Source organism: Cucurbita maxima, unplaced genomic scaffold, assembly GCF_002738345.1.
Source record: "Cucurbita maxima cultivar Rimu unplaced genomic scaffold, Cmax_1.0 Cma_Scf00002, whole genome shotgun sequence".
Taxonomy (NCBI): Eukaryota; Viridiplantae; Streptophyta; class Magnoliopsida; order Cucurbitales; family Cucurbitaceae; genus Cucurbita; species Cucurbita maxima.
In genome coordinates, this window is record NW_019272018.1 from 1,713,337 (window position 1) to 1,731,889 (window position 18,553).

The 18,553-nt window shown below is 35.7% G+C and overlaps 3 protein-coding genes across 5 annotated transcripts in view; 2 read left to right on the forward strand and 1 right to left on the reverse strand.

Moving 5' to 3' along the window:
* Positions 1 to 2,294, forward strand: part of LOC111499028 (amino acid transporter AVT1I-like) — a 6,921-nt gene extending 4,627 nt beyond the window's left edge. Inside the window, exons 1-3 of one of the 2 annotated variants that reach the window (XM_023150474.1) lie at positions 87 to 419; positions 543 to 1,150; positions 1,744 to 2,294. In XM_023150474.1, coding sequence (XP_023006242.1) covers positions 242 to 419; positions 543 to 1,150; positions 1,744 to 2,259 — 1,302 coding nt within the window. In that variant the 5' untranslated portion in view covers positions 87 to 241 and the 3' untranslated portion in view covers positions 2,260 to 2,294. Of the gene's footprint in view, positions 1 to 86; positions 420 to 542; positions 1,151 to 1,743 lie in introns of those variants that run through there. The other variant, XM_023150481.1, reaches the window with a different exon arrangement.
* An 811-nt stretch (positions 2,295 to 3,105) lies between these two features.
* Positions 3,106 to 4,753, reverse strand: LOC111499014 (pentatricopeptide repeat-containing protein At2g36730-like). Of its 2 annotated transcripts, XM_023150461.1 has the most exons (2): positions 4,232 to 4,752; positions 3,106 to 3,958 (listed from the first exon to the last, which is right to left on the reverse strand). In XM_023150461.1, the coding sequence occupies exons 1-2, from the start codon at positions 4,671 to 4,673 to the stop codon at positions 3,129 to 3,131; spliced, it is 1,272 nt and encodes a 423-aa protein (XP_023006229.1). In that variant the 5' UTR covers positions 4,674 to 4,752; the 3' UTR covers positions 3,106 to 3,128. The 2 variants fall into 2 exon arrangements, with proteins under 2 accessions (XP_023006229.1, XP_023006222.1); XM_023150454.1 differs by having other exon boundaries at positions 3,106 to 4,753.
* Positions 4,754 to 7,130: 2,377 nt separating this feature from the next.
* LOC111499007 (cytochrome P450 CYP72A219-like) lies at positions 7,131 to 9,932 on the forward strand. Its single transcript, XM_023150442.1, has 5 exons — positions 7,131 to 7,488; positions 7,844 to 8,061; positions 8,139 to 8,389; positions 8,938 to 9,328; positions 9,421 to 9,932. The coding sequence occupies exons 1-5, from the start codon at positions 7,224 to 7,226 to the stop codon at positions 9,844 to 9,846; spliced, it is 1,551 nt and encodes a 516-aa protein (XP_023006210.1). The 5' UTR covers positions 7,131 to 7,223; the 3' UTR covers positions 9,847 to 9,932.
* Positions 9,933 to 18,553: the final 8,621 nt, after the last annotated feature.

Sequence of the window (18,553 nt, forward strand, 5' to 3'; positions counted from 1 at the left end):
TTTTTTTTTTTTTTTTTTTTTTTTTTTGTTGCTAAACCACCAAAACTTCATTCCATTATTTCAACTTTTTCACGTGTTAAATGCATAACTTATCAAAAAATCCCAAGCGACTCGAATTACTCATCTTACTTTTCAAGACTTATTTTCATTATTTAAGAAGCCCAAACACAAGCATGTTCTTCACATTCTCTCTCCCAAAATCTCTCTTAAGTTGACCTTGTTCATAGTTTTCTACACAAAAATGAAGGTGAAGATGTTCTTAGATTCATTTTTGAGGGTACCCCTCTTGCTTGGAGACAAGCTACAAAATGAAGTACTAACTTTGGAGGAAGTGGAATCAAATAGTTTTCACAATTCTTGCACTTCACCAAAAATTTCTTTCCTCCAAGCCACTTTCAATCTCATGAATACTCTATCAGGTTCAAACATCATATCTTATCCAAAACCTAAATTTGTGTGGATAATATGAACTCAACAAACAACACATTTTTTAGTTTTTTAGTTGACTTCTTAACAATTTGGTTGATTGTTGCATTTTTCAGGAGTTGGGATTCTATCCGTTCCCTACGCACTCGCGTCGGGCGGATGGCTAAGTCTAATCCTCCTCTTCATGATCGCTTTGGCAACGTTTTACACCGGACTGCTGATCCAGCGATGTATGGATGCCAAGTCTGATATAACAACATATCCAGAGGTTGGAGAGCTTGCATTTGGAAGGAATGGGAAGTTAATAGTATCAGTTTTCATGTATGTTGAGCTCTACTTGGTTGCCACAGGGTTTCTAATTCTTGAAGGTGATAACTTGAACAACATGTTCCCTAATGTGGAGTTTGAACTTCTTGGCTTTATGATTTCTGGGCAAGCTTTCTTTGTCATCGTTGTTGCTCTCGTTATCTTGCCATCGGTTTGGCTTGATAACTTGAGTCTTTTGTCTTACATATCGGCTAGCGGAGTGCTTGGGTCGGCTGTTATCATTGGCTCGGTTTTTTGGTGTGGTGTCTTTGATGGAATTGGATTCCAACAGAAAGGAACTCTCATCAACTGGAAAGGGATTTCAAACTCTATCAGTTTGTATGCCTTTTGTTATTGTGCTCATCCGGTTTTCCCAACGTTGTACACTTCCATGAAGAACAAACGCCAATTCTCCAATGTAAGTGCAAACAAATTTCCTTTTTCAATTATGTTCTTCCTCAAGTTTTGTTAAAGATGAACGACTAGTTCAAAAAGCCATAACTTTACCCTTTTCTCGTCTACCGCTAATAGATATTGTCCTTTTTGGATTTTCCCTTCCGGGCTTCTACTCAAGATTTTAAAAACGTGTCTGTTAGGGAAAGATTTCCACACCCTTACAAAAAATGTTTTGTTCTCCTCCCCAACCAATGTTTGATCTCACAATTCACCTTCCATAGGGGCCCAGCTTCCTCGCTGGCATTCGTTCTTTTCTCGATGTGGGACCCCTCAATCTATCCCCTTCGGGGCCCAACATCCTTGCTGACACACAGCCTCGTGTCCACTTCCTTTAGAGCTTAGCCTCCTCACTGGCACATCGCCCCGTGTTTGGCTCTGATACCATTTACCCAAGCCCACCCCTAGCAGATATGGTCCTTTTTGAGCTGTCCCATTTCGGACTTCCTCTCAAGGTTTAAAACGTGTTTGCTGAAGAGAAATTTCTTTACCCTTGTAAAGAATGCTTTGTTCACATCGACTTTTTCGTAATCCATTTGACTGTTTCTACTTGTGCAGGTTCTAACTTTCTGCTTCATCATCTGCACTTTTGGCTATGCCTCCATGGCTGTAATGGGATACGCCATGTTTGGGTCAGACATCAAATCACAAATAACCTTAAATCTTCCGACAGGAAAAATCAGCTCTTTGGTTGCAATCTACACAACATTAGTAAACCCCATATGCAAATATGCATTAATGACTGTTCCAATTGTGAATGCCATCAAGAATCGGTTTCCAATGAACTACAACACAAAGCCCTTGTCAATGCTAATCAGTACCACCTTGTTGGTCAGCAATATCATTGTTGCTCTTGCAATTCCATTTTTTGGCTCTCTGATGTCGCTAGTCGGAGCGTTTCTGAGTGTGACTGCTTCGATTATACTGCCGTGCGTGTGTTACTTGAAGATATCGGGGAATTACAAGAGGTTCGGATTGGAGACGGTGATAATAAGTGGAATCATATTGATAGGCGTTGTAGCTGCCATTGTTGGCACATATGTAGCTATTGTAGAAATTGTAGGACAGATATAATTGATTGTTCTTCTTGATGCAACTGAAAATGATTGTATGTTTGATTGTGCAGTAGCATTTAATGAAGAAAAAAATCTCAAATAAAGAAAAAAATCTCAAATAAAGAATTTTTTTGAGTTAATGCTATTATTTTACCCTTTTGAGAGCTAAGATGGAATCCTTTGTGACGATCTGATCTTTTAAAACTCGACTGGACCATTACTATATGCATGCTATGAGTAAGTTTTAACTTCACAAAATATAAACATCTTGTCTATTAGAAATGCAAGGACTTCTTAACGAACGTATTAAAAACATTGAAATAAATGTATAAGTTAAACCCTTGACTATATCATGAATTATATAGCAACCAGAGTCAATCGACTGATGCTTTTGACAAAATGTTAAGCACTATAAATATCTACAAGTGGCTCCAGTGGAGTCAAGAATTACGTGCACATGCGAACGTGTCTTTCATTCCTAATGGGATCCAAAACCTATCTTTGGACTCTAGTTATTTTCATATGCTTGAGATGTTTATTTTGTACACACAAATCCCACTAGTCTCCTACCGATTTTGTAATCACTTGGACCATGTGGGTATGCATCGATTTCATATGTATTATCAAATTCTTACCCACCACCTCACAATATTATTGATGGGACCGTTGTAGAGTCATACCTATATAAATTATACCATATATGAAATTCTGAGTAGAAAACATCAATTATAATATATGATGCATCATACTAATCATTAGTAACGCTAGAGTTCTTTTTGTATCTTTGAACTTATGAGATTTTATTGAGTGCCTTAGAAGCCGTAGAAGGAAAATATGGGACCTGAGGAGAAAAAAATAGCAAAAAAATAAAATTTGTAAATGAAGTAATTAGAAGTTAAGCATTTGCATATGCAGGTTCAATCCATCAAGCAAATCATAAATGCCATCAGAATCAGCCCGACCATCAAAACCTGAGAAGAATTTGCGCAAAGAGCCACCAACTTCCACGCAACTCTCCCCTGCCATCTTTTTTATCCCTCCATCTTTCATGGCCCTCCGGCAATCTGCTGCCTGTTTCCACATCCCAACTTCCGCAAACATGTTTGCAACCATCACCACATTCCCGCCCCTCTTCGGCTCGAGCTCAAGCAGCCTCTTCTTCGCCTCCTCCACAACCTGAGCACCACCATCTACATCGCGAGCACTGCACGCACTCAACAATGTCCTCCACACAATTGGATCAGGCTCCACAGGCATCCTCATGATGAACTCATAAGCCTCCTTGACTCTACCTGCACGACATAAAACATCCACCATCGACCCGTAATGTATCATCATCGGCTTAATCCTGTACACTCTCTCCATAATGTTGAAGTAATGGTATCCTTTATCCACCAATCCAGCATGGCTGCAAGCGCATAGGACACCAATGAAAGTGACATAGTTAGGCGTCACAGAGGAGCTCATCATATTTGTGAAAAGCTCAATGGCTTCATTGGCAAATCCATGTTGGGCTAACCCCAAAATCATTGCACTCCACGTCCATACACTTCTCTGTTTCAAGCAATTGAATACAAGTCTAGCACATCCAACATCGCCAGATTTTGCATACATATCAACGAGGGCAGTGCCCAATTGAACATTCAAAACCATCCCCCTTTCCACCACTTGAGAATGAACCCATCTTCCTAAGCTTAAGTTACCAAGCTCTGCACAAGCTGATAATATAACCACCATTGTAGTCTCATCCGATTCAAAACCATGGTTACCCATTCTCAAAAAGTACTCAATAGCCTCATCAAAGCAAAAATTCTCAACACATGCTGTAATAACCGCATTCCATGAAACTAAAGTTCTTACAGACATTTCGTCGAATACCTTCCTCGCACCAGACATTCTTTTACAGGACCCATAGAAATTAATCAAAGTGTTCCGAACATAAACATCTAAATCTAAACCACACTTAATGGCATCAGCATGAAATTTCTTACCTTCTTGGAGCGTCGTGAGCGTGGCGCAGGCCTTGATAAGGAAGGGGAAGGTGAGATGATTGGGTCTGATTCCTCGTCTTCGCATTTCCTCAAATACCCAAATGGCCTCTCGTGGAGAATCGCTCGAGGCATATCCCCTGATGATGCAATTCCATGGCAAAGGAGAGAAATGAAGGTTGTAATGGAAGAGGAGAGAGCGAGCATAGCTAAGATTTCTGGAAGGCGATAGAGCAGCAAAGCGGAGGAGTTCAGTGGTGAGAAATGAGTCATTTTGGAGGCCAAAGACGATGATTTGAGAATGGATTTGAAATAGATGATTTGGTGAAGAACAGAGCTTGATAAGGGAGAGGAATTGATGCTTTCTGGAGAGGAAATTGGAATTGGAATTGTGGGCGTTGGGCGGGAAAATCTGATGAACGGCCGAGATCCGAAGTCGAACCATGCAACTCAAATTCGTGTGGCCTCAAGCTCCCAATTTGCGGACTTCTGCAAGCACAAAGGGTGCCCTTTAACTCTAGAATTGCACATCAAACTAGCAGACCACATGGAAATTTGAACGGATAGCCCAAGTCGAGACAATGACACCGGGCAGTTATCGTTGGCTTTAAATTTTTTTCCAATAAAATTGGAGGTTATTAAAAAATATCTATTAGAGAGAGATTTTTACACTACTATTATTAATAATGTTTTGTTCTCTTCTTTAATCGATGCAGATCTATTCCTTTCGAGGCCAACTTACTTGCTGACACTATTATTCTCTCTAATCGATATGCGACCTCACATGTACCATTTGTAATGGACTCAAGAACTTAAAAGTTCAGTATATTTGCTTGATAGTTTTAGTTTTTTTTTTTTTTTTTTAAATGAAGAATAGGTTGTACATTGTAATTATCCTATGTTGTGAATCCAAACTCAAAATTTTTGTGTTCGATTCAAATATGGATATATAACCATCTTACTTCTAACTTGCCACAATTACATTTATATAAGGTTAATGTGTTTCAAAGAAATTCAAAATATTTCAAAATAATTAAATTTCAAAGAAATTCAGTGAAATCCAAACTCACGTACCTAGCACATGAGACTACAACCACATTCACTACCACTTGAATAAATTGAATAAATAGCAATCTAACAAAGCTTCAAATGGAGAAATAACTGCATGGAGAATGCTCGAGCTCCAAATCTGAAAGAGGGTTTTGATTTAGTGTACGATACCAACACTAATCTCGTGGTTTCAATTGAGAATGAAATGGTTGGGAATGCTAAAAAAAACGTGCAATGTCTGACTACTTGCACAAATTGTTGCATACTTTATCCAACGCCTCAAGTTGTACACATTTTAGTCTTGATTTTCTGCATGATCTCATTAGTAGCTTGGACCAACTCTAAACCTATGAGTTTGTGTTCACCCACCTTATCCAATACATTGAGCACCTACAATATTTCTCATAAAGTGATTCGAACAATTTCATACCAAAAGTTTCTTGATAACTGTTATTATAAGTAAGTTTTACTTGAAGTTTCAACGATCGCTATAAGTTCTAATACATAGGCACATAGCATATTGTCTAAGGTTTAGTTTAGAATTCAGTCTAATCATTTGTCTAATCATCTCATTTCAACGGTCTCTATAAGTGATTCGAAATATTGTGTACCCAACCCCTTCTAAAGACTGAAAATTGATTCAAAGCAAGGATTCCTATCGGAGGCTATCGACTATGGTATCCCATGTAGCCTAACCACTTGTGTCCAACTATCCATTGTGTAGGTAGGCACTTATCGAAAAATGTTTGTCGATTTGGCAAGTCTATGGATGGACACTCATATCACTTTGTTGCCCTTAATTGTCCTTGAAAATCTCATATTAAAATATGTTGCTATGTTGTTCGATTTTCATTCTAGAATACTCAGATGTTATAAAAATCTCGTTATTCCTTGTCTTGATACCTTCACCTGATGATAGACTAGACATATACTCATGAATTTTGTTATGTTCTCCTTAATATTATGCCACAAGTACTACTACTTTAGATCTTGGTACATTTTAGTATCGCAAAAATACATAAAGAATGATGGGATACGAACTTCTATCAATATTTGGTTCCTAAACTCATCCTCCATCCACACATATAATTTGTTCATCAATAAAGCAAATTCATTTAAGTGAGTTTCATCTTGTTATTTGTAGAAAATTTTGTCATCCGATGTTACCTTTGCATATCATCAATGTATTTCTTCGGATTGATAAATCAAATCGTGATTCTACCGACCCAAATTGATTAAACAAAGGTAAGATCATAGATACGTGAGAAAGCTTTTTGGATGAAATAAAAAGTGAAGGCACTAGAAGTAGAGATACCGAAACCTAGTTGTTTGTGTCCAAAAACTGCAATTAAATATGCGTGTGAAACAAAGGGGGAAAAGTCATGTGACACAAATTGTCTTGTCTTGTTTGTTTGTATTATCCACTTGTTGACGTAATCAATGACGTGGCAGATTAAGAAAAATTCTTTTTCTACTCTCTTTTCCTTCCTCTTTAATTACCGATGGAGACAAGTTGGGTGCCTTCAATTTCTCTCCATGATATAAGCTTCATCCATCTTATCTGTAACTTTCATTTCCCTCTTTATTGTTTTATTTTCATTTTCAACCAAACAATCTCGTGGTTATGCCACAAATCTTAATTTTATTTAACATAATTTGGGTTAGGAGTGAAACTTGAATGCATTTAATACAACACCATTTACAATGCTTTATTATTCTTATTGTTTTAGTTATGGTTATAAATTGAAATGTATGAGGTGAGAACACACTTATAATTGTTTTCTTTTCCGATTAACATGGGATTTGGGACATCTCAAAAAGATTATTTTTTTACTTAAAAATTGGGCGGTTGAGTCCATGCGTGTGAAAATAAAAATGGGAAAGTGCGCTAAAAGTGGATTATAAAAGCTCTGAATTGAATTGGGGAAGTGCGGATCGGGAAAGCATGTGGAATTGGATATGGGCGGTGGGTTTGGGATTGTTGGGAGTTTGGGGATGGAAGATCTTGAATTGGATGTGGGTCACGCCGAAGAGGCTGGAGAAGTGCTTGCGACAGCAAGGTCTCGCCGGCAACTCTTATCGCCTTCTGTTTGGGGATTCCAAGGACACTGCCGCTGCCGTCCGCCAAGCAAGGACGCAGCCCATCAGCTTCTCCCATCGTATTGCTGCGCGCGCCACCCCTTCATCTCATATCACTATTGACCAATACGGTAACTCTTTATTGCAAATGATAACCCGATTCTTAATAATTGCTACCTTTATATCAAGGTTTGTCTTGAGACATGAAGTATTGTCATTTTATATTTGCCTCGTGGGAAAAATTTTGTATGAGAGATTTTGTAGATCGAGAATATGAAAAATAACATTTTGATTATAGTGACTGACTACCCTTCGTAGAATGTATGAAATTTATTCACTCTAAATTACAAAATCTTTGTGTCTATTTGTATAATTTTTGTTTACGAAGGTGTGAGTGCAATCAACCTTACTTCTACTTCTACTTTTACTTCTCCTACAATTTTGTACCGGTAATCCTTCCTGTAAGTTTGTTTACTAAATTTATAGGCAAGGATTCTTTCACATGGATTGGCCCATCTCCAAGGGTATATATAACACAGCCTGAACAAGTGAAGATGGTTTTCTCTCAAATCAATGATATTCGGAAGGCAACTTCGTTTCCGTTTAGAAGAAGAATAGGCGGTGGAGTCGTTTCTCTTGAAGGAGCTAAATGGGCTAAGCACAGAAAGATCATCAACCCTGCGTTTCACATGGAAAAGCTTAAGGTATACTTCTTTTAGTTATTAACTAATTTTACTAAATTTAATGATATCTTAAGAGAATAGTTTCGAAATCTTTACAGGATATGTTTCCAGCATTCTCCAAGAGTTGTAGCGAGATGATTAACAAATGGGAAATGATGATCACTAAAGAAGGGTGCTGTGAATTAGATGTATGGCCTGATTTACAAAATATGGCTGCAGATGTCATTTCTCGAACCGCATTTGGTAGTAGTTATGAGGAAGGTAAGAAGATCTTCCAGCTCTTGAAACAGTGGGCTTCCCTCTTGATGGCATATGTCATGAAAGGAGTTTACTTCCTTCCGGGTTTGAGGTAACATAAGCTTCGTATTCTCATTTATTTTAGTTCATAAATCTCATTTAGTTTACCACTCTTTGGATTTATATTCTAAGTTATTTTGGTTCATAATTCTCATTTAGTTCATAAGTTTTAGATTAATATTCTCATGAGAATTAGTATTGTTGTGCGTGGATAAAAGCTTTTTTAGCATTGTTTTGAGGGGTGGAGTCGTTGTCACTTTGTGTTTGCTGCAACCGGGAGAAATTTTGTTAAGAGACTTGTAAGAGTGAGAAATACACTTGTAAACACTTTAATTATAGAAATTGGCTACCACTCGTGGAAGTAGGGGAATTTCTTTTCTTCGAATCACGTAAATCTTTGTATTTCTTCATTTACTTTCTGTTTGTGGATGTGTGTGTGATCGATCTTGCTTCCGCTTTCGTTACAACAATTAGATATCATAACATTTTTTGTCGTGGCATTAGGATACAATAATAGGTACCTGTTTTATTTTTATTTTTTTGGGGTGCAATCTTTGGATTGACAAATTGTGTAAAACATAAACATTGTATACTTTTTAGGTTTCTTCCAACTAAGTTGAACAAGAGGATGGATGAGATTAATGGCAAAATACGAGACATGATTTGGGGTATTATAAGCAAAAGACAAAATGCTATGAAGAAAGGTGAAGCTTCCAATGATGATTTGTTGGGCATCCTCTTAGAATCAAATTCACGTGAGATTCAAGAACACAAAAACAAGAAAGATGTTGGAATGAGTATCGAAGAAGTAATTGCTGAATGCAGGCTTTTCTATTTTGCTGGTCAAGAAACCACAGCAGCTTTGCTTGCTTGGACGATGGTTCTACTTGGTCGATACTCCGAGTGGCAAGATCGAGCAAGAGCGGAAGTCCTTGAGGTCTTTGGTGATAATAAAAAACTTGATTTTGATGGTCTAAGTCGTCTTAAAGTTGTAAGTAATCGAGTCAAATACTTTTTTCTTTTTTTTTCTTTTGAAGTTTATTAATATTGTTATATTGATCTATCTTTTATTGATGTTAATAGGTTACTATGATACTAAACGAGGTTCTTAGACTATATCCTCCCGTTGGTATGCTAGCTCGAGAGATTCACAAGGAAACTAAGTTAGGGAATCTGACATTACCCGTTGGAGTATCAATAGGCATTCCAATTGTATGCATCCATCAAGATCCTACAATATGGGGAGAAGATGCGAGTGAGTTCAAGCCCGAGAGATTTGCCGAGGGGATTTCCAAAGCAACAAAGAATCAAGTATGCTTCATTCCTTTTGGATGGGGTCCTCGAATCTGTCTCGGTCAAAATTTTGCGATGATTGAAGCAAAAATAGCATTATCAATGATTTTGCAGCGATTCTCGTTTGAACTTTCTCCAAGTTATACTCATGCTCCTATCTCGAACGTCACTATTCAGCCCCAACATGGGGCTCATCTCATCCTCCATATGTTGTAATAACTTTAAAGGGTTCTAATAGTTTTCAATATCTTTGTGTTTGTTGTGTTAAACTTGGCCATAAGACGATGCTATTTCTTTTGAAATCTGATAGTCACAGTAAAGAATAAATAAATTAGCCAATATAAGGCTTTTGAAGAAAGAGGATGTTTCTTAGGTTCTATAAATGTTGTCTGCTCAAATGTGTAACGATTGTTGTGTAATTGTAAATAATGAGGAATGTGTTCATGATACAAATTCAAACAAATGTAAAACTTTAAAAAGACAAGGAGACTAACACTTGGGATGACTTATTTGTGACCGTGTAGCTCCTAAACGCTCCCCCACCTCAATTAACCTATTTGTAGGTTCATATTGCGTTTAATTCCTTGTAAATTACCTCAATCGATGGCAAAAAGAAATGTAGAATGAGAGGAGTATACCAAAACTCCGCAAGTGACCTACTTGTAGGCTTATATCGCATCCAATTCCTAATAAATTACCATGGGCTTCTCTCTAGGCACAAAAAAGAATAGCTATTTGAGTTTCTATGAAGGTCTTGAAGTTTCGAGCAATTCTCTTACTTGTCACAAACCCAATCGAGATCTAGAAGTTGTTCATCGAATTTTGGCACTATAGATCTACGTGACAACATATCTCATCACTAAGAGAACTAACTTTCCTATTCTTTAGACTTGCATGACCTATCACATCTATTTTGGATAGTATGATATCATCTCATCTAAATATCAAATGTGTAAGGTTCATTAGCGACCTTTAACGCATAACTATAAGGTCATACTAAATCTTGAAGAGCGATCTTAGACGAATTTATGGCAGTGCAACCCTGTTCAGAAGGCCCGAGTTTGATTTAACTATCCACTTGTCCTTAATACTCTTTCAAGTTTATAGAATCACAGCCTCTGCTTTAAACCCATTTATACATCACTATAGTAACTTGGTAGCCTCGTTACACTATCTTAAATGACAATCATCCAAAATAACCCAAAACACTCCCATTTTTAGATTACCAACAAAACCCATTTCTCCTATTATAACCATCTCTTGGAATGATTCTTTGAAATAACCAACGATAATCATCCAAAATAACCCAAAACACTCCCATTTTTAGCATTGCATTAGAACTTTTCAAACCACAGCCTATAATCCCAAACTCCCTTCTAATGCATACATCCACTACAAATAACCAAACTCTCAAATCCTCTCTCCCACGTTAGATTAACAAAAGGCGTTAGCATCCGCCTATGTTAATTCTCCCACATTAGATTAACAATGGTGATGCATCGGCCTATGTTATTGCTAGTTCTCGTGCTCATAGCCTCCTCTCACTTTTCGATGGTCGCAACCAGCTCAAAAAACAAAAATAAGGTCCCAAAACCCAAAAAAAAAAATCCCAAATTTCCAGAACCAAACAACCCTTATCATGCTTTTGAGCATTTTAGTGTAGAGATCCATAACGACTTGCGTATGTTCATATTGGATGCCCATTGCTCCTCGAAAGAGGATGATTTAGGATTACATATATTGTTCCCAGATGAAAAACAAAATTGGTCATTTCATGATAATTGGTTAGACACTACCGATTTTCATTGTAAGTTGGAGTGGCAATATGGGGTTTTAGAATTTGAAGCCTTTTATACCAACCATGGTAATTTTTTGATCGATCATTGCGCCAACTCAACCTGCATTTGGAGTGCGAGACAAGATGGGGTTTATTTGAACAATAAAGATGATGAACTTGTTTTTTATGATTATTGGGATATGCTTGGATAGGGGCTATAGACTAAAAACATGAAACCAATCATTTTTATTTTTATTTTTTCATTCCTATTTGTCCTCACATTCGTCTGTATTTCAATTACATACTACATTCTTCTATTACATACTACATTCTTATTACATACTACATTCCTCTATCTTTGGTATTCTTTCCATTTACTTTTAATTTCATGTGTGGTGTGATAATAAAGTAAACTAGAACACCAATCTCCAATGCTAACTCTTACACTCATTTATTTATATTAAAATTTTACATGCGGTAAGCAATTAAAATACACAATCCAACCAGAAAACGAGGATCAAATTAATAAAAAGAAAAGAGAAAGGGAAGCTTGGACTATCATATGGAAGGAATCTCTTATCGAGTCACAACAATTGCCCCATTTCATCTCACTCGGTGGTTCGGAGCCAGTTGAAAAATACATTTTCTTATGGTAGCTTAATCAAGGTCAAATAATCTGCTTAGGTCTAATACAGTCTAATACATTTGGAATCTTTTCCATCATTCTGTTAGTATGTTTTTGACACTTTTGGATGCGTTTAAATTCTACTAATAATGATGGAAAAAACGACTATTAATAATTTTAAGTATTTGACATTTTAAATTCTACTAATAACGCGTTAAACGCATTCAAAAGTATCAAAAACGTCTCTCGAACATGGAAATATTAGACCTAAGCCGATCATCTGACCTCGAAATGATCTAAAAATTTCATACTCAAGCTGGTTCAACTAGAGGCCAAGAGGCCAAGATGGAACCATTATTTTTCAACTGGCTCTGAACCACCTGAGTGGGATGAAATGGAGCAATGGTTGTGAATCGATAAGAGATTCCTTTCTTATGATAGTCAAAGTTCCCACTTTCTCAATTTAACCGATGTGAGACAAGTTTTTTCTCTTTTTATTAATTTCATCTTTTGAAACTTATGTTCTCATCCTTAATTAGAGCTATCATGAGAAGTTGATAGCCGAGAAAAACTTAAAAAAATTCGAGAAAAACTAAAAAAAAGTGAAAGTTACTATTGCAAATTGTCATAAGTTTTTTTTATTTACTTTAGTTATTAACTCTCATCAATTTATATTAATTTGTCCCTATATAATGTTTGATCAAGTTATTAATTTGGTTATTTTGTCAATTCTAATATTAATCTTATTTAATTTTATAACGTTTGATGATCCAAACCATTGTCCCTATATAATGGGCTTGTCTAGGAGGTTGTTGATATCGGAATTTGATATCGAGATTTGGGAGAGTTTTGTGTGTCACATTATATTTCTTGAGTGACATATTGGTGAGAATCTTTGTAGTGTGATAGTGAGGTATTCACTTGCAACACTTTGTTTATTAGTGATTGATTGCTACCCGTGGATGTAGTGGAACTTCTTCTCTCCTAACCACGTAAATATCTTGGTGTCTCTTGTAATTCTGTTCATTGGTGTTGTGAGTACTTCTTCTCTTCTAACCACGTAAATATCACGTAAATATCTTGGTGTCTTTTGTGTAATTTTGTTCATTGGTGTTGTGAGTACATTTGTGGTGTCTTTTGTGTAATTCTGTTCATTGGTGTTGTGAGTACATTTATTCCTTCAACAATATGCATCTTTCTTTTTAATGGGTCAATCATAGGAACTCAAAAGTTAAATAGGTTCGAATTTAAGTAATCTTATATTAGGTGACCTCGTGTGTGAGTATAGACAAAATATGTTGAAAAGATTCACTTTTAAAAGGAGAATTATAGAGCAAATGATGCATAGGAATGTCATGGTCATCCATTATAACGGTTTAATTGAATTGCAGAGGAATGTCATGAAATGAACAAAAAAATATATATTTTCTTTTATTGAATTACAGTTGCATGATGCTAACAATTGTAACATGTAATTGTCTAAAATTTGTTTTAGAATCATTCAAATAAAAACAATAATTTATATTTGCAATACAAAATTAATCTTGAACTCGGATTCGATAACCCTATCTAAGCATATCCCAATAATCATAAAAAACAGGCTGATTATCTTGATTGTACAAATAAATCCCATCTTGTCTAGCACTCCAAACGCAAATTGAGTTGGAGCAATAATTGGTCAAAAGATCACTGTTTCTATAAAGGGCTTCAAATTCTAAAATTCCATCTTCCCACTCTAATCTACAATGAAAATCCGTGGTACCTAACCAATTACCATGAAACAACCAACTTTGTACCTCGTCTGGGAACAATATATGTAACCCTAAATCATCATTTTTCGAGAAGCAATGGGTATCCAATATGAACATTTGCAAATTGTTATGGATCTCTACCCTAAAAGGCTTAAAGGAGATGAGAGGTTGGTTTGGTTTTGGAAGGTTAGGTCCTCCGATTTCTGGTTTTGGGACCTTGTGTTTTGGGACCTTATTTTTTGGGACTTTGGTTGTGACCACCGACAAGTTAGAAGAGGCTATGAGCACGAGCACTAGCAATAACATAGGCGGATGCAACCCCATTGTTCATCTAATGTGGAGAGAGGATTTGAGGGTGTGGTTATTTGTAGTGGATGTATGGAAGAGAAGGGAGTTTGGGATTATTGGCTGTAGTTTGAGAATTGTTAATGCAATGCTAAAAATGGGAGTGTTTTGGGTTATTTTGGATGATTATTGTTGGTTGTTTAAAGAGTCATCCCAAGAGATGGTTATATTAGGAGAAATGTAGTTTTGCACCTAATCTATTTCTGAATCCAATTATATCTCCATTCAAATATATCTTAATCCAATTAACTCATCATCTACTATCGATGATTGTTGCATACAAAGTTGAAATTGAAAATAAAGTGAGTTAAGAGAGTTTAAATGTATTAAATATAAAAGAAAAAATATATATTTATGGTATATATATTATACATTAAATAAAAATATTTCATAGGAAGCAAATAAAATATCTATTTTAGTATATTATTTTAAATTTGAAAATCTTTTAGCGTTTAATGGATGTTCTTCGATCAAAAGTGTGTATCGCTTTTTAGCATGACACAGTGTACCTGATATCTTTCAAGACGGTTCATATATTAGAAAATTCTCTCTATCGCTTCTGATCGTGCTTTTGCTGTCATTTGATCCAATTTTCAACTATCAACAGATGGTCGTTGCACTTCTAAAAAATCATAACATAGTGGGATTCTTGTCGTTCATAAAGCTCTTTCAAGATTTGACTGTGTTCAAGTCATTGTCAGGAAACTTACTCCATCTTAGTTAAAGATCCAAAGTTTCCGTTTTCTTATCGTGAATGAAACCATCTTAATTAAAGATCCAAAGTTTCTGTTTTCTTATTGTGAATGAAACGATCATTCCCAACTGAAACGATCATTCCCGATAAGAAGAATGTGGTATTTGTTGAATTTCAATGTAAATGCGGTTAGAAATATGTATATATGTATAGGGTTATATTAGGAGAAATGCAGTTCGACGGTTGCATAGAGAGTTTAAAATAGCCTTATGAAAGAGGGTTAGAAAGTTTATATATTAAATATAAAGGAAAAAAATATATATATAGCATATACATTAAATATTAAAATAATTAAGGTATATTGGATAAGCAGTAAGTAATTAATGTATATTTGATACATTAAATAAAAATATTCATATTCATATTTAATGATATTTAAATATGATTTAAATAAAATATATATTTTAATATTCAAATTTGAAAAATGCTTTTTGAAGGCTACTTGGTTCTTGAGTCTAGCAGACACAAAGTAATACTTCATGAACAATGAATTCTTAAACTAATAAGATTACATCATTAGGCCTCCTTTAGGTTTGAGAATCTTCGGGGTTCTCTACTACCAAAAGTTTGTCTCACTTTTCAGTGTACGTGACACAATGTACTTCGTTTCTTTTCTAAAGCAATTCATATAGCCTCTACACTTATGCAGCAAGTGGTTCGACTTTCCCACTATCAATTTAAGACGTGTTGTACTTTTGAAAATCGCTCAGATAACATGATTTTACTATCATTGAGAAAGCTCCTACGAATTTTGATTTTTTGTTCAAGTCATAACTAGAAAAGTTAGACCCTGCAACAACAACGATAAATGTGTATATTTGAGCAAGAAGAGAGAAAGTACACATTGGTGTGATGCTTGCTATACAAACTCTAATGTAGGTATGTATATGAGAAACCTTTAGGATTTTTTTAAGTTTCTTTCGTGAATAGGTTAGTTAATGGGATTTTATGGGTTGGGGATATGTGCCAAGAGCTCAAACTCGACCTTTTTTCATGGCCAAGAGGGGTTTGGACTACGACTCAATCATCTCTTCTTCTCTTTACTATTGGGTTCAAGCCTTATATGTTTTTCAAATTGTTTTGCATTTGGCCTCTTTTTACTAGCCTAGATTTAAAAAAGGCAAATTCAAAAAGCCTTGTTTCCCAGGACAACTCTCTTTGTGACGTGCAAGACCAATTGTCATAGTCATAAAAAATTAGCATAATAACGCTTTAGCATCCAAAAATGTTAAAAACCATCTCTCAAACAGTAAAAAAAAATGATGGAAAAGGTTCCAAACATATTAGACCTCAAACATCTCTCAAATAGTAAAAAAAAAAATGATGGAAAAGGTTCCAAACATATTAGACCTAAACCAATCATCTAACCTCAAAATGATCCGAAAATTTCAAACTCAAGTTGGTTCAGTCAGAGGCTGAGATGGAACCATTAGAAAATCTATTCACCGAATTGGGATGAAATGGGACTTTTTGAAACTTATGTTGTCAAAACTTATGTTGTCAGTGTGATTGTGTATTTTAATTGCTTACAGCATATAAAATTTTAATATAAATAAATGAGTACAAGAGTTAGCGTTGGAGATTGGTGTTCTAGTTTATTAGTACACCACGAAATTAAAAGTAAATGGAAAGAATACCAAAGATAGAGGAATGTAGTATGTAATAGAAGAATGTAGTATGTAATTGAAAAAATAGGAATGAAAAAATAAAAATAAAAATGATTGATTTCATGTTTTTAGTCTATAGCCCCTATCCAAGCATATCCCAATAATCATAAAAAACAAGATCATCATCTTGATTGTTCAAATAAACCCCATCTTGTCTCGCACTCCAAATGCAAGTTGCGTTGGCGCAATAATCGATCAAAAGATTATCAGTGTTGCTATGAAAGGCATCAAATTCTAAAAGCCCATATTGCCACTCTAATCTACAATGAAAATTGGTAGTGCCTAACCAATTGTCATGAAATGACCACTTTTGTTCCTCATCTGGGAACAATATATGTAACCCTAAATCATCATCTTTCGAGTGGCAGTGGGCATCCAATATGAACATACGCAAGTCGTTATGGATCTCTACACTAAAACGTTCAAAGGCAGGATTAGGGTTGTTTGGTTTTAGAAATTTGGGCTTTGTCTTTTTGGGTTTTGGGACCTTATTATTGTTTTTCGAGGTTGTGAGCATCGAAAAATGAGAGGAGGCTATAAGCACAAACACTAGCAATAACATAGGCCGATGCATCCCCATTGTTAATCTAATGTGGGAGAATTAACATAGGCGGATGCAACACCTTTGTTAATCTAATGTGGGAGAGAAGATTTGAGAGTGGTTATTTGTAGTGGACGTATGCATTAGAAGGGAGTTTGGGATTGTAGGCTGTGGTTTGAAACGTTCTAATGCAATGCTAAAAATGGGAGTGTTTTGGGTTATTTTGGATGATTATTGTTGGTTGTTTCAAAGAATCATTCCAAGAGATGGTTATAATAGAAGAAATGGGTTCTTGTAGGTAATCTAAAAATGGGAGTGTTTTGGGTTCTTGTAGGAAGTTACCTTCTACTTTTGTCAAAATCTTCGAGTCATGACATCTGGCTATTCTTCATGTTTTGAGAGTGGACAGTCTTTTTTTCTACTTCTTTTATTTTAAGTTTAGATTGGGACTATTACTACTAATAAGATTAACCGGCCTTCATTCTTTACCTTCAAAATTAGATAGGTTCGTCTCAATCTCTATTTCATGTGTTACAAGTTGACTAAAGTGATAAATGAAAATTTGGAATTTAGAGACTGTAATAGCTCGCTAGCAGATATTGTACTCTTTTAACTTGTCATTTTGAGCTTCTTCTCAAAGTTTTTAAAACGCGTCGGCTAGGAAGAGATTTCCACACCTTCATAAAGAATGTTTCGTTTCTCTCTCCAACCGATGTGGGATCTTACAATCTACCCCTTCGGGGCCAGCGTCTTTCCTGTCACTCGTTTCTCTCTCCCATCAACGAGGAATCTCGTAGAAAGTCAATATTTACAAGGTTGAAATGGAGGCAATTATGAAAACTTTATTTATTATTTTAATTTTGTAACTCTTTTAGAAGCCATTTGGAAGATAGTGCGGAGCAATCACATTGACTTCTTATAAATAGCCTCCCTCTATTATATCACTCACAAGCATTTGATATCAACCTCAATATCAAAGATTTAAAAACATTACAAAGAGTGAAACCATGTTGGTTTTTACCATACTGATATTAATAGTGAGTTGTGATACTGATGTTAATAGTGAATTGTGATGGAGCTAACTGAGTATGACTACTTGCAGGTCGTAATTCAATGGCAACCAGCAACATGGAGTGATCAGAATAAGCCAGAATAGTATCAAGACCCAAGTAATAGATTCAGTATCCATACAATGGCGGCGCTACACAATGTGTTGACAGCCCCTTTGATGTGAAGGAGGTAAGTATCTTATTTTTCAATTCAAATTCTTTAGTCTTTTACATCAACAATCATAATTGTTCCAGTGAACATAGTCTAACCAGGGTTGGGTGAAATGTGGCCAAATGTTGTGACCGAGGACAACATATGGCTATGGAGACACGAGTGGGATATTTCAGCTCACATCATCTAAGTAGAAACCTTCTACCCCTCAGGTGTTTTTTTTTTTTTTTTTTTTTTTTTTA

Bases quoted from the DNA above. Each gene is read 5' to 3' on its own strand.
- LOC111499014 (XM_023150454.1), bottom strand. From the start codon at position 4,673: ATGGTTCGACTTCGGATCTCGGCCGTTCATCAGATTTTCCCGCCCAAC.
- LOC111499007 (XM_023150442.1), top strand. From the start codon at position 7,224: ATGTGGAATTGGATATGGGCGGTGGGTTTGGGATTGTTGGGAGTTTGG. The intron at 8,062-8,138 runs GTATACTTCTTT...AAATCTTTACAG, and splicing joins TTCACATGGAAAAGCTTAAG to GATATGTTTCCAGCATTCTC. The intron at 9,329-9,420 runs GTAAGTAATCGA...TGATGTTAATAG, and splicing joins GTCTAAGTCGTCTTAAAGTT to GTTACTATGATACTAAACGA.